Source organism: Poecilia latipinna, unplaced genomic scaffold (assembly GCF_001443285.1).
Source record: "Poecilia latipinna isolate Pla-1442-1.1 unplaced genomic scaffold, P_latipinna-1.0 Scaffold794, whole genome shotgun sequence".
NCBI lineage: Eukaryota > Metazoa > Chordata > Actinopteri > Cyprinodontiformes > Poeciliidae > Poecilia > Poecilia latipinna.
Window position 1 is genome coordinate 215,484 of NW_015113410.1, and position 13,802 is coordinate 229,285.

The 13,802-nt window shown below is 37.2% G+C and overlaps 1 protein-coding gene across 1 annotated transcript; it reads right to left on the reverse strand.

Annotated features, from left to right (window-relative positions):
* Positions 1-1,577: 1,577 nt before the first annotated feature.
* Positions 1,578-8,876, reverse strand: fgf6b (fibroblast growth factor 6b). The gene is made up of 3 exons (XM_015046839.1): positions 7,910-8,876; positions 7,421-7,524; positions 1,578-2,780 (listed from the first exon to the last, which is right to left on the reverse strand). The coding sequence occupies exons 1-3, from the start codon at positions 8,250-8,252 to the stop codon at positions 2,604-2,606; spliced, it is 624 nt and encodes a 207-aa protein (XP_014902325.1). The 5' UTR covers positions 8,253-8,876; the 3' UTR covers positions 1,578-2,603.
* Between the last annotated feature and the right edge of the window lie 4,926 nt (positions 8,877-13,802).

Genomic DNA, 13,802 nt, shown 5'->3' on the forward strand with positions numbered 1-13,802 from the left:
AGGGGATCTGTTATGTAAAATTCATATTTTTTAAATATTTTTGTACTTCCATTTGGGTCTCAACTGATTTTGAAAACAGCTCAAGCGCTTAAAAAAAAACACAGCTGTCTTTTGGAAATTTTTTGGTGTCTGGAAAACGAGCCATTTCTAAAACCTCCCAATTGTTGAGTCACATTCATACAGATGGAAATTAGCTTATTAATGTTTTTTGCACCTTGTCTCTGTTTTAAATAAACCAAACTAACCATCCGATGGGCACTGTTTGTTACCTAGCAACCCCAGCAAAGTCCAGCCCGTTACCTAGCAACCCAAGTTGAGCTCCAGCTTGTTTGATCAGCTGATTTTACTGCTGCATGCACTATACAATGGCTGCTGAAAAACAGAAGTATTTTGTTGTTGACTTACCATCCAGAAACCACTTGCTGCATTCCTGTCAGTTGCGCAGGAGGCTCTGCTAATGCTTTTCAAAAATGTGCGGTTGTATAATTGTGCATCTGTTAGCAGCCATTTTCACGTGCGAGTTTAAATATTGAGTTTAAAGTGACAAAAGAAGCTTAAAATAGGCAGATTAAAATCTCATTAAGAACTATTTAAATGTAATGAACATGTTAAACTGATCCTAATCTGTCTAAGGAAGCATAATGAGTCACCTAAAACAATATTTCAAGGTGTGAACATAACATAGGGCTCTGTTCAATACGTCACCGGAAATGGTAAGGCGTATAGCACAACTACAAACCTACAAAACACAGCTCTTCGTCAGAACTCACAACCAAATTCAACAACAAACATGAATCTTTTTCCTTCCACTTCACAGTTATTCCCATTTGCATTGATATCTCACATACAGTTTGTAGTTTTAGCCGACACATGAAGGGATATGAGCACTTTTAAAATGATGATCTAAATTCCTGTTGTGGACAACAGGCCACCCTGACCACAGGCTGCTCAGTGACTCTGACCTTGAACTAAAAAAGGCTGAAATGAGAGGAGGAAGCTGACAGGTTAAAACTGGAATCTGAAAGGTTCCTCCCTGCAGCGGGTGAAGGTTGGGGGCAGCAAACAGGCAGAGGTGGACAGCGCAGCCTGTCAAGAGTTCAGGTATGTGGGGAAGCGCCCCTGTCATCCTGGCAGACCCGCATTCCTGCAGGGGGGGGCCAGTTTGACAAACAAAGACAGCATGCACACGTCTTTCCTGGGTTTAAATATTCCTGCTTCCTGTCGCACAGGAATGAAGCAGTTAACAGCTGCAGGAACTACAAGTAGATCCACTCCGGTGGAGTCTGGGGAATTCAGAGACCGAGGCGAGAAAAACATCTTTGGAATACTGAACGAGAATATCCGATTCGTGAGTCTGCAAAACGGCCTCCACCTTCTGCTTTGTGAACAAACTGGTGCTATTTATACCTAAAGCCCCTCCTCCTCTGTGGAGAAATAGTTAAGCCTTAATGTAGGTGCTGAGCGCCAAAATTGCATTTAGGTCTGAAAAAGACAGAAAGGCTGCAAAGAAATCCCCAAAAGCACAAAACCAAAGACAAACCGAGTGTTTTAAGTAGCATCATTGCTGGTTTCTTGTGCAGCCTTTTGTATTTTTTGTGCTACAAAAACGTCTTCTTTTAAACTTGCAGCTATTTACATTGTTTTCCATTTCCTTTAGCATCTAAAAGCTTCGCATTTCCAAAAAAAAAAAAAAACAGCAGCACACTCTACTGCTATTTGCTATTTGCTTCGTCCGCTCAGTCGATAATTGTGCAGAAGCAAGCCAGGTCCGACCCGAACCGTTCCCCCATGCTGTGGCACATACGGATTTCCACCCTGTTTTCTTAGCTACACAGTAAAACACCTGGCCTTGCGCCAGCCTCCATGGCCGACCGTTCTCCGGTCTCAACCACAGATTGTTTATTACTTAATCGATCTAATTACAGAAAAGAAAATAAACCAGAGATAGCCGACCCCCTCCTCCCTCGTTCCCCCTTTTCTGAGGCCCTCTCTCCGGAGCGTCAGCCCTATTTCTGACTCGCCCGGGTGTCTCTTACACAGAGGTTTAAAGGGGGCCAGCAAGTGGGAACACCAAGGCACCTTTAAATCGTGCAGGAACGAAGTAGTGCATTTAAATTTCTCTCTCCCCTCCACTGCAGGACAACAGTAACCAAGCAGTGAACCGTCAAGCATTTAAAGGTTTGAATAAAACGATAAACTCAGCGGATATTTGAGCAGAAGTCCATGCAGTCCTTCATCTAGTGAAGTGGTTCGTTGAGGTAATAAAAAGTATTCATTTCACTCTTTAAAAGCACAGCATTTAAGCTCATCCTCCATCTCAGAAAAGTAAGTGGCGTGTAGTTGAGTTTCAGCAAGCACCAAGGTAAAGTGGGACAGGGACGGGCTTCGACTCGCCCTGTCCAGAAAAACAATAAGCAGCACAGTTTGGCATACATTTACAAACACGGCTATCCAAATATACACATAAATATGTATAACAGAATAAATATTTGTGTTTTCCTTCGCAGTTCATGGGCGCGTCTGTCGTGACTTTCCATTTCTACATATTTGTTACCTGGAGGAACATCCACATGTGCAAATTTCTCTGAAAATGTCAGCTTCTTTCATAGTCGCGGGAGGAAATGTGTGACAGTCATGGCGGTGGTCGCCTTGTTGCCTCGCTTTACCCGGCCGTGCTTGCTCAGGCCGATGTAGAAGCCCTTGTAAACAAAAGACTCGTAGGCGTTGTAGTTGTTCGGCAGCAGCGTCTCCTTGAACTTGCACTCGTCCTTGAAGAGGCTCTGGATAAGAAACATTTACGTCAGTAAACATCACGAACCAGATGTTGCGTCTTTTCTTACTGAAAAGACGCAGCGTTTTTTCCAAATCGGCTGCATTAAATCCAGATTTGGTAGTAGCTCTTTGCGTTTACTGGAGTAACGTTTTGGAAAAGATGTGCTTTTAGGAGTATTTTTACTACCTTGAGACTGAAAAAAAAGTCTTACCAAGTATTTTTTCTAGTCTTAAATGCTTAAAAAAAGACAAAACTAACTTGTAAGTAACTGTTCAGCAACATATAGGAGCCTGTTTTAGTAAATAAATCCTCAATATTGATGGGAAAATGTCTTGTTATAAGTGAAATAATCTGCTTGTAGAACCAGTACCTTTTAATCAATATTAAATAATTGTTGACTTAAAACAAATTCATATATTTTGCTGAAAAGTTACTTGCAAGTTACTTTTGTCTTATTTCAAGTGTACCAAGACACTAGACCAAAAATAGTTGGTAAACATTTTGTTTTTGCAGTGTACTAGAGTAATTTTATCATCATGTATTGCTTCTCTTACTTCACTGAATGAAGAACAAAATTATTTTGACCAAAATACGTTTTTGTTTTTTCTTCTCCAAAGGAATTGCTTTGGAAAATATTTTCATTTTGGTCTTTAAGCTGCCAAAATTTCCAGATAACTTTATATTTCGGTCCGTTTGATGATGTTCTTTTAAATTATTAAATGTTTTGATGAGTGACTGAGTAACTTCTTGGCAGCTACTTTTTACTTTTACTTGATTAAAAATATGTTGAAGTAGCTCTGCTCTTACTTGAGTACAATTTTTTTGGTAATTTTTCTGTTGAATGGTAGAAAAATCATAAGAAATCAGCAAAATCCTGATCCTCAAACAACAAGATGTGAGTTTAAACACTGAGAATGTGTCAGATATTAACTTATTTAAAACAGAAGCTAAAAACCTTGTAAGGATGACGCTGATTACAGAGTTACTTTATTTGTACCAACATGGACTGAAAGGCCAATCAGAGAGGAAAAAGACAAAATTAGTTTGGAAAAGCACTGATGTTGGATTTGATTTGTCTCAGAAGTGGAAACGAAGTTGGTGTTTGTTTTGTTGCTAAATACTGTCAGCAATAAGATCCAGTAATTCTTTCCATCTGAAGTGTTCAAACACAAAGTAACATGTCCACATTGATATTTTACAGCATTATGTGGGGTCACTTGGTTTAATGAGGTGTAATCTATTAAAAGTGATAATAAATAGCAGCTTTTACAATGTTCTATATATAGTTCGGCCATTTTGGTGCTGAACTGCAGATTGCTCTGTGACTTTCCCATTCAGCGCTCTGACTCCGGTTCTTTATTAGACTGGAAACTGGGAAAATTTTAACTCCTGAATCACAAGTAGTGAGGAAAATACTGAGGTGTAACTGAGCATTTACTGTTATTAATCACTAGCAGTGGAGATAAATGTGTATTTTTATTATGTTTTTGAGAGGAAAGTATCAAATTTGCAAACAATGCCTTGCAGAAATTATTATTATTGTCAAACTCGTGGTTCAGGGGCCACATTTGGGCCACCATAAGCTTTATGTGACCCTCTGGATACTAGGGAGATTCATAAATAGTTCCTAAATATTGTTTTGTCTATCAAATCAAAGCAGTTTTTAATCTGCATTATTCCAAATTACATCAGTATAAAAAAGTTTGGTATTATTTAACTGAAAGAAGTTGTCATCGAATGCAAAGACACCAATTTATTCATATTTTAGCAGTTTAATTTGGAGTATTATCAATATATTTTGCCGCATCTTGCCCTTTGACCCCAAATAAAAATGAGTTTGATCTTAAACTTATTCACATTTTCCATGTTGCGGTCACTAAATCAATTCATTTCATTAGGATTTCATGCCACAAACAAACACAAAGTACAACATAATTTTTTTTTACGAATGATAATCTGAAAAGTATGGCGTGCAGTTGTATTCACCCCCTTTTACTGCGATACCCCTAAAAGAAATCAAAGGTTACTTTTGCTCTTTGAAAGGGTGAAATAAGTAAACAGACTCCATCTGTGTGGAAATTAATCTCAGAATGAATCCAGTGAACAATCAGCATCATGAAGAATAAGAAACCCAGCAGATAGCATCAAAAATCAGAAAGTATTACAGCTAAATTTCAGCTAACGCATTGTGGAAAACTAACTTACAAATAACTTTTCAGCAAAATAAAGGAGCTTGTTTTGAGTAAATAATTGCAAAGACATTTTCCCATGTTTTAAGTGAAATAATCTCAGTGAAATTAGAACTTTTTCATCAATATTAATTAATTATTTATTTAAAACAAACTCCTTTATCTTGCTTGGTTAGTTTTCAAGTGTTTGCACTAGAAACTAGACCAAATAAATGGTAAGATTTTGTGTTTTTGCAGTGAGGCGAACTAAGGGGGCTCAACGCCTTGAACAAACCATCCCCTCAGTGAAGCACGGCGATGGCAGCATTATAGTGTGTGATGCTAAACACTGGAGGTCTAGAGAGGAGGGAAACAGCCCTAAACATTAAACCAGCTACAATCCAATGGTTTACGATCAAAGCATAGTCAGGTGTTAGAATGGCCCAGTCAAAGGCCGACTTTAATCCAAGTAAGAATCTTTGATCAGACTTGAAAATTAATGTTTTGTCTGACATTTTACACATCTAGAAAGATGGTAGAGACATGCACCAAAAAGACCTGCAGCTAATGCAAGTGTACACCACACTTTTCAGATTTGTATTTGTAGAAAGGTTGAAACCGATAAGAATGGTTTCTTTTATTTCAGATTTATGTTGATCTATCTGATAAAATTGCTCTAATATCTGCTTTGCTACGGTTCTAAGGCCATATATGACAGGTAGTGGCTTTTAAACTGTCGACCTTTTTAAGAGAAACTGCAGATCTATCTCAGTTTTATATTGAGCTTTAACAAGCAACCAATGCAGAAATGTCAGAATCTTCCTCAAAATTTAATTTTAAAATATTTTTGTTATTGTTTTACTAGTCTTTATGCATATAGATTCATTTTTAATTTTTTCAAAATAAAATCATAAATTATCATAAAAGAAAGTTTTATGCCAATACGTTTCTTACAATTTCAATGACAATAAAACAACAATGTATCCATCTTGTTTTTTATTGTGACCTTACATTTGACCTTGACTAACTTTATTAGTCATAAATATATTAATTAACTGTGATTTAAGTTCCAAATAATAGTAAATATGTAGATTTCATGAGTAATGTTTGATATCGTCATCAAACTTTGACATAAAGTCGAAACTGATGCGTTTTAAAGAATGATATGGATAAGACAAGCGCCCCAAATCTTTAAAATTATTTAAAAAAATATTGAAAATAACATCTATGAAACAAAAATATTACAAATTATTGGAAATAAATGACAAATGATGAGTTTTGCAAGAGTTTGACTAAATTTGATTAACTTTTTAGAGATTAGAGATTTTTTTTAAACCTAAAGTCAAAACTAAACAAGTGTAACATTATATTTCTGTTTAAAGAAACCAGAGAGCAGATCAATTTTTACTTTTAAGAAAGCAATAAAATATATTCTATAAAGATACGGAGGTATATTGATTCAGAGTGCTGCATCATTACAAAGATAAAATATACTTTTCTTTATTATTATTTCTATAAATACATATTGTGTGCTTTGTGTTTAAAACTGCAATTATATGGATTATTGATTGATGCTAGTTGGTTATGAATTCACTTTTGAGAGAAAGGATATGCTATATTTATTTTTTAAATACTCCTTTTGTTTACATCAACATTCAACTTGTTCATATTTAACTGTAAATGAATGAAATAAACTTTTTCATATTAATTTAAGGCTTAAAATCCACATCATTTAAGGTATTTTTGTTATTTATTAAGAACTTTTAATTCCTGAATAAACATTTGCAACTATTTTGTAAACATTTAATATCAGTTAAATTACATTTCAACAAATATTCTCTTAATTAGTGTTGCACATTTTAATTTAACCTCCTTCTTATGGCAGATTGATCCATTAAAAAGCCAGAAAAAAAATCTAAAAACATAGTTGAAAGCATTTTTTTCTGTTTGAAACTTATTCTGTTTACTTTAAGAAGCATAATCAGCATATAAAATAAAAATGGTTACAACTCCCCACACGTCTCTACTTAAAAAATACATTTTTAAATAAATCAATTTCTTGTACAATCATTGTTTTTTCTGTGTAGGTTCTTCTGATGGACAGTAAAAAATAAATAAAATGAATTTCTAAATGAAAAACGTCATTGTGCTAAATATTGAATGAAATAGTTATAAATGTGATTAATAATATAGACACAAAGACGTTTTTGGGGAATATTTGAGGATTCTGACACTATTGAATGGTAAAACTGCACTCCAGAAATCAAAATGACAGAAGGATTAAGCTTTATAAATACCCCAGACTGTGACATTTGCAGCAGAGATTGCACATCTCATTGATTCCCTCTCCTCTCCCGTCATCACGATGTATTAATGACAGAATAAAGCAGCGGATGCAGCAGCAGCAGCAGCAGCAGCTCTGTGTGAACTCCGCTCACACTCAGCAGGATGTGGGACTGAGTTGCGCACTGTTACGTACCGTTCCGTACAACCTTCCTCTGCTGTTCATTGCGACAAACAGCTGACTCCTCACCCCGAACAGGCTGATCACCCCTCGGTCCACCGTGGAGATCTCTATCAGACCTGAATGAGACACAATGTTAGAAGGAGGCAGGGTCAGTGCGACGCTGCGCTTCGGGACAAGTTGAAGTGGCCTATGCAGCAGTGATGGGTGTAACCTTGCAGGTGCACTGCGACTCGGATGATGCTCGGTATTGAGTGCCGTAATCAGCTTTTTGCATGTTAGACATTGTGGGTGGTTTACAGCGTGCTGAGAGCAACATGAGTGTCCTGCAGCGGGGTAAAAATAAGTCAGCGTCATGCATTCATGTCATGTTTTCGAGCTGCACGGTGCTGTTGTTTTTGCTTTCGGAAACTTTAAACCAAAATATCATGCAAGGAAAAACCCGGCTCTAACTTTCACACAGCTACACTCGCTTTCGGATGCATTTTGCAGGATGCAACTCACTGTATGGGTTTTCACTGTGCACACCGCTTATCCTGCCATCCGGGAGCACCTGCAGGTGAAACCCAATGCCCACGTTGCAGTACAGCCGCCGCACTCTTTTGATGCCCTGCAAGTAGTCGCTCTGCCAGTTCAGCTGCGATCTGCCCCCGTTTACACCCAGATAGGAGCGGGAGAAAAGCGTCTCCCACTTCCTTTCTAACAAAGTAGCGTTAGTCCTGTTCGGGGTCGGGAAAGAGGAAGCGATTGCCCACAGAGAAGTCCACAGAACAATAACTGCTGGCAGCGTCCAGTGCGTCTCGGCCCCGCTGCGCATGCTGTAGTGACACCTTTGCGCAATGGCCATCCAGTTTACCTTTGGGGCACCTGGTTAAAGTTACCTGCCCTAAAAAAGCAACTCTTCTTATCTTCTGTCCTTTGGCATGTTGGCGATGAAGGTTCAGAGTTTGTGGGTCAGAGTAGATCAGGGCCCCATGGCCCGAGATCTGAGCGAGTGGAGAACAGAACGCGTCGGAGCTTGGATTGGTGCCGGTGGCGATGACCATCTTTCGCCGCTCCGCGTCTTTGTACAGGCAACGCTGGCCGTGGAGGGGGGGCACCACTCACTGCAAGATCAGCTCACCTTGCCCCCTACTCTCTCACATCCTCAAATGACATCACTGTGACTTCACCGCTGCATGCAGCTCCCCCATTACGAGTAGGAGGTGGGAGGAGGAGAGAGCTCCTGGACCTCAGCAGCACCAGCAAGTCTGATTGGAATGATGGGGGGGCTGCACCTTCACACCAGCCTCAGGCAAGTCAGAAGGACTTACAACCAGAGCGTCCTCCGGTGCTTTTCAAAATAAAACCTCATGCTAGTCAATGACTGTGCAAATATAATGTTTGCCACATATTTCTACAGTTTCATGGTTAAAATCAGCAAATTGATGTCCAGCAAAATTAAGCAGGTAAAAACAAACAGCAGTTTTCAAATTATTTTATTTAATAAAACAAAATAATTATATTAAATAATGCAATATAATTATTTTGTAACTTTTACAAAATAGTTATGTTTTTTCATATTTATTAAAACTGTCATCATGTCACAGTATAATATGAGAGATAATCTGGAAAAAATCTAGCTATTCCTCCTCCTCCCTGAGATACTACTGTCTGCAAATGTCAAAAACAACCAATAAGAGCCAGGAGCAGGGTCTTAGCGTTGACAATCATCCTCATGTACTCTGTGGAAATGTGCTAATGGTGGAAGGTGGCTATGCTAACTAGCCTTAGCGTTAGTGGCAGGCTGTCTTGTGGTGAACCAGCTGAGAGCAAGTGGGCGGTGTGAGCATGAGGGTGATTGACAGCGCTAAGACCCTCCTCCTGGCTCTTATTGGTTGTTTCTGACAGAGTAGTGTATTTTTTTGCAGTTACTACTGGGAGCACTGGGAGAAGACAGAGGAGTTAGAGTTTTTTCACAGATTATCTGTCTTATATTGTTACATGATGATCATTTTAAACAAAAGTGTAAAAAAAAAAGAAAAAAAAAAGATATTTTACCAGCTTAAATGATCTTGTTTTAACACAGTAATTCCTCAACATGGATGAAAAATCCAAGTTATTATTTAAATAATGTATAAGTGGAAGAAAACTTTTTGACTTATGGTAAAAATGTCTTGTTCAATAGCAGATTATTTAACGTATAACTTGCATTTTTCATTAATATTTAGGAATTATTGACTTAAAACAGGCTCCTACATCTTGCTGAAGAGTTACTTGTATATTAGTTTTGTCTTATTTCCAGTTCACTTAGATATTTACAAACTAGACCAAAAATACTTTGGAAAATGTGTTTTTGCAGTGCATGGTCAACTTTCTTTCAGCCAGCTGACTGGCAGTCTGCTACAGGGGACGGGAAACGCTGCATTATTAAACTTTTCCTTCCTTATTCTGAATGGAAGCCAGTCTATTTTTTCAGTCTTCCTCAATATAACAGAGCTAACTTGACCTAGATCCTCCTCACATGGGAAACCTTCAGAGGGTGTCTGTAAGAGAGAGAGAGAGAGAGAGAGTTTGGCTTTTATTGGCATTGAGCAAGCATTGGAGAGATGGATGGATACTGTGTCCAGGGCCCAAATCGGGACGGTGGTCATATGTCCTGGCAGCCTGCGGCCTTATTTAGAAGGAGGTGTAAAAACAGTCTCGGGGGAGCAAATGGCAATCCTGTCCGACACTTCCCTCGCTGTTTGTCCAGGAAGTTTACACAACCAAAATATTCTCCCAGGTCAGATTGCATATTGTTGTTATTATTGTTGTAACTAGCGCACTGTCCAGCTCAAAAATACAACCTCCATGGATCAAATTCATGGAATACTTTTGTGTTTAGCTCCACAAATCAAGTTGAAATCAGACGAATAGACAGATAAACGTCGACCTGATGAACATTCAGCAAAATTTAACCATAATATGAAGTCCATTCAAGAATTACTTTTTGCTAGGATCACTATATATACATGAATGAAATCAGATTTTTATTTCTATACATATATAGAAATAAAAATCAGATTTCAAAAAATGTCATTCATGAAGAGTAAAAAACAAAAAACTATTCAACCAACCTAGCTCTGTGTGAAAAAGCATTGTTCTCTAAACTCAGTAAAAGGTTGGCAGCTTTTGTGATTACCAGTCTTTAACATCACTGTGGATGTATTTACATATATGCATTTAATTAATATTTACTTTAAAAAATGTCCTCTAAGTATTAAAGATATTTGCAGTAGCCTGGGTTTAGATAATTAACTGAACATTGTTGTTTACATGTCAAAGATCTTTCGGAAATTTATGATCCTTAAAGCCAAACAGTCACAAAATCATACATATGTACAAAATAAAAAAATAGATCAAATATAAATACTTCACCCATTTCTATCCATGATATTTATCTTCAGTTTTTAAGTTATTCTGCAGAATCTGAAAATAATCCCCTGTCAGCTTAAAATGGAAAGTTTATGACAATCTTTAAGTTTTTTCTTCCTTTGAAAAGGACGATTGGAGATATGTCGACAGGCAGAAATTCCACCGAGGAGTTCCTCAGGGTTGTGTACTCGGTCCTTGGTTATTCCTAAGATGATATGAATAAACCAAAGTGAGCTAATTAGGCTCATATATTCACTCATGTGTTCATTCTTTACTCAGTAACTTTAAGGTTTCCATTTTTTCATCATTATCATAGATAGTCTGAATGCTTATGCTGTAATTTGGGGTTTGCAGCATATTTTAGTGCATCAAAATCCAAAACCAAAAGTTGTTAGAAGCTGAAATGTTTGTTTTTCTACACACAGCTTTCATAATATCAATTTATTTTTACTTAACACAAACAACATGTGCAGTGTGTATTCTACAATGGAGGTAAAACCTGGTAAACACCAGATCATTTTTCATATTCCTAGTTCGTAAAAACACAAGTTTGTCGAAATTTGTGTTTTACTCTTTTTATTCCCCAAGGGACAAACTATCCAGATCACACTGAGTAACAAATTAATGAGACAGGCGTTTTATTTGCCGCATCAGCACATGTCTATGCTAACCAAGGCAACCAATAGCCTGAATAGACAAAACTACTGGGTTATTGACAGAGTGGAACCTGAATCGATGGACGGTGTGGCTGTTAATGAGACGGTGCTGAGCTCTTCAGATTAACTCAGCTAATACTGGGGTGATGCTGATGCTGCTCTTCAGTCATGACTACTTTCAATAATTAAAAGAAAGGTAATTAGAAGTAAATGCACGCTGATGGAACAAGACATTTAGATATTATATTTGCACATGCTTTAAGAACGCAGATGAACATGGCCAGAAATGGACCAGAAATTAAATTATTGCCTAATAAACTAGGAAACTTTGTTCTTACTTCCTGGAGCAAAGCCAGAGTTTTATGCCTGAGTTCATCCCAGCGTCCATCAGGTTTGAAGAGCTTAAAATAAAGTTCAGTTTGTGTGTGTCAGGTCCATGAAAATGACCGTTCTTCAGGAAATCCTTCTGTTATTTCATCTGGTTTGGCCTGAAGGTCGTCTGTATATGAATGAATGTTTTAACCTGATATCACAATGTCACCAGCCACATGTGATCCAGACAATTTCTGCTCATCTTTGCTGTTTGGCAAAGATCCCATTATTTTATTACCTAATTAAGAATCTGTATTATATTCTGTTGTAACTTGCTTAAACTCTAAATGCTTAGGAATGTTGAGGCTTTTATTTTGTAGTTATCTATAAGCTTTAGAGCTATTTCCATCACTGCTTCAGTTTCAGTAAAACAGGAAGGCTTTTATTTTAAGTCTTATTTTGAAAGTCCAAAATAGTTGTCCTTCTAGCTCTGGTTCAGTTCTATTAGTAATAATGGATGTACTTTCTATTCTTAATTCACTGCAGTTGCTGTTAACATCTTTAAAAAATAATAGTAATTTTGGAAAACTGAGGCTTTTATTTTGAAATTAACTGTAAGCTTTATTTGAAAGGATATTGTAGACCCATTTCCATCAGTGTTTCAATTTCAGCAAAACTTTATATACTAATTCTGCAATAAATGGCTTTGTTAAACAGGAAGGTTTTTATTTTGTAGAGCAAGTTTAAGTTTTATTTTGATAGTCCAGCAGAGTTGTCCTTTTAGTTTTGGTTTAGTTCTATTAGTAATATTAGCCACATTCACTATGTGAGCTATTGACGTCGTAAAAGCTGAACAACTGGAAAATTAAGGCTTTTATTTTGACAAGTAAACTCTTCCTAGTTTATTCAGTGGTAGATTTAGGGTCAGTTTAGACTACACACATAGCAAAGCAGTCAGGTTTAAGTAACAGGAGAGAGAAAGATGCAAAGAGCTTTCAATCAGTATTTTATTAATGTATGATTTGGAAAATGAAATATTAAAACAGCAGCTGGGGATACGCAGGCGAGAGGGGGTTTCTCTGGCATGACTTCAGGATCTCTCAATAATAATCGGCACAGCTGAGCAATAATTCATGATGCTGCAAAGCTACACAGACACACGCGTAGAGACAGAGAAACTGTTTATAGTAGCAGCAGCAACATGTCAATTAATTACATTAAATTTAGGTAATTAATCAAGGCGATGCATGAAAATGTCATCCCATTGACAACAATAGATGGCAACTGAAACTTTGACCAATTAACTCAGAAAATGTCTCATAAAATCTTTGTTTGCCACTCAGAAAAGTGATAAAATGGACGTTACAGCTTTAAATTTAATGGGATAACAAGGTATCGTATATTAAGATGTATTTAATATAAATTACTGTTAATTTGAATGATAAAAAGGCATCATTTTATTTTTCCATACTAAATAAGACAGAAAAAGATGTTCAGTTATTTTAAAGCTATTTACAGCGACCAGATTGACAGGGATTATTTGTTTGCAGAATAACCAAATAACAAATTAGTGTAAAATTTGCAGCGTTTTTATTGCTGCGCTAATGGAAAACACTTTGGTTCAGTTCCACTGTCCTAAAATGCTATCAAAATAAAATCTGATTGATTGATTAATTGCAGTGGTGGGAAGTAACGAAGTACAAGTACTTCGTTACTGTACTTAAGTACAATTTTCGTGTATCTGTACTTAAATAGATTTAATAATGGATACTTTCTACTTTTACTCCACTACATTTTACAGTAAGTATCTGTACTTTCTACTTCACTACATTTCTACAAAACTGTCGCGTTACTCGTTACATCCAAGTCGCATTGAGCCTTTTTTCCGTTAAAATGTGAAGTTCAGGATCTTAAGGTGGCGCCGTAAAATCCGAGGAATAACGTGACTTAGCGTCTGTCGTCACCCATCGCCTCCACCTTTACTCGCACGCGGAGCTCCAGACATGCGCAGTGGTTTCCTCTGAGCGGAAGAA

Coding starts and splice junctions, on each gene's coding strand:
- fgf6b (XM_015046839.1), bottom strand. CDS start 8,252: ATGGCCATTGCGCAAAGGTGTCACTACAGCATGCGCAGCGGGGCCGAG. Junction 7,525..7,909: donor GCACAGTGAAAACCCATACA/GTGAGTTGCATC, acceptor TGTCTCATTCAG/GTCTGATAGAGATCTCCACG. Junction 2,781..7,420: donor GAGGAAGGTTGTACGGAACG/GTACGTAACAGT, acceptor TTTCTTATCCAG/AGCCTCTTCAAGGACGAGTG.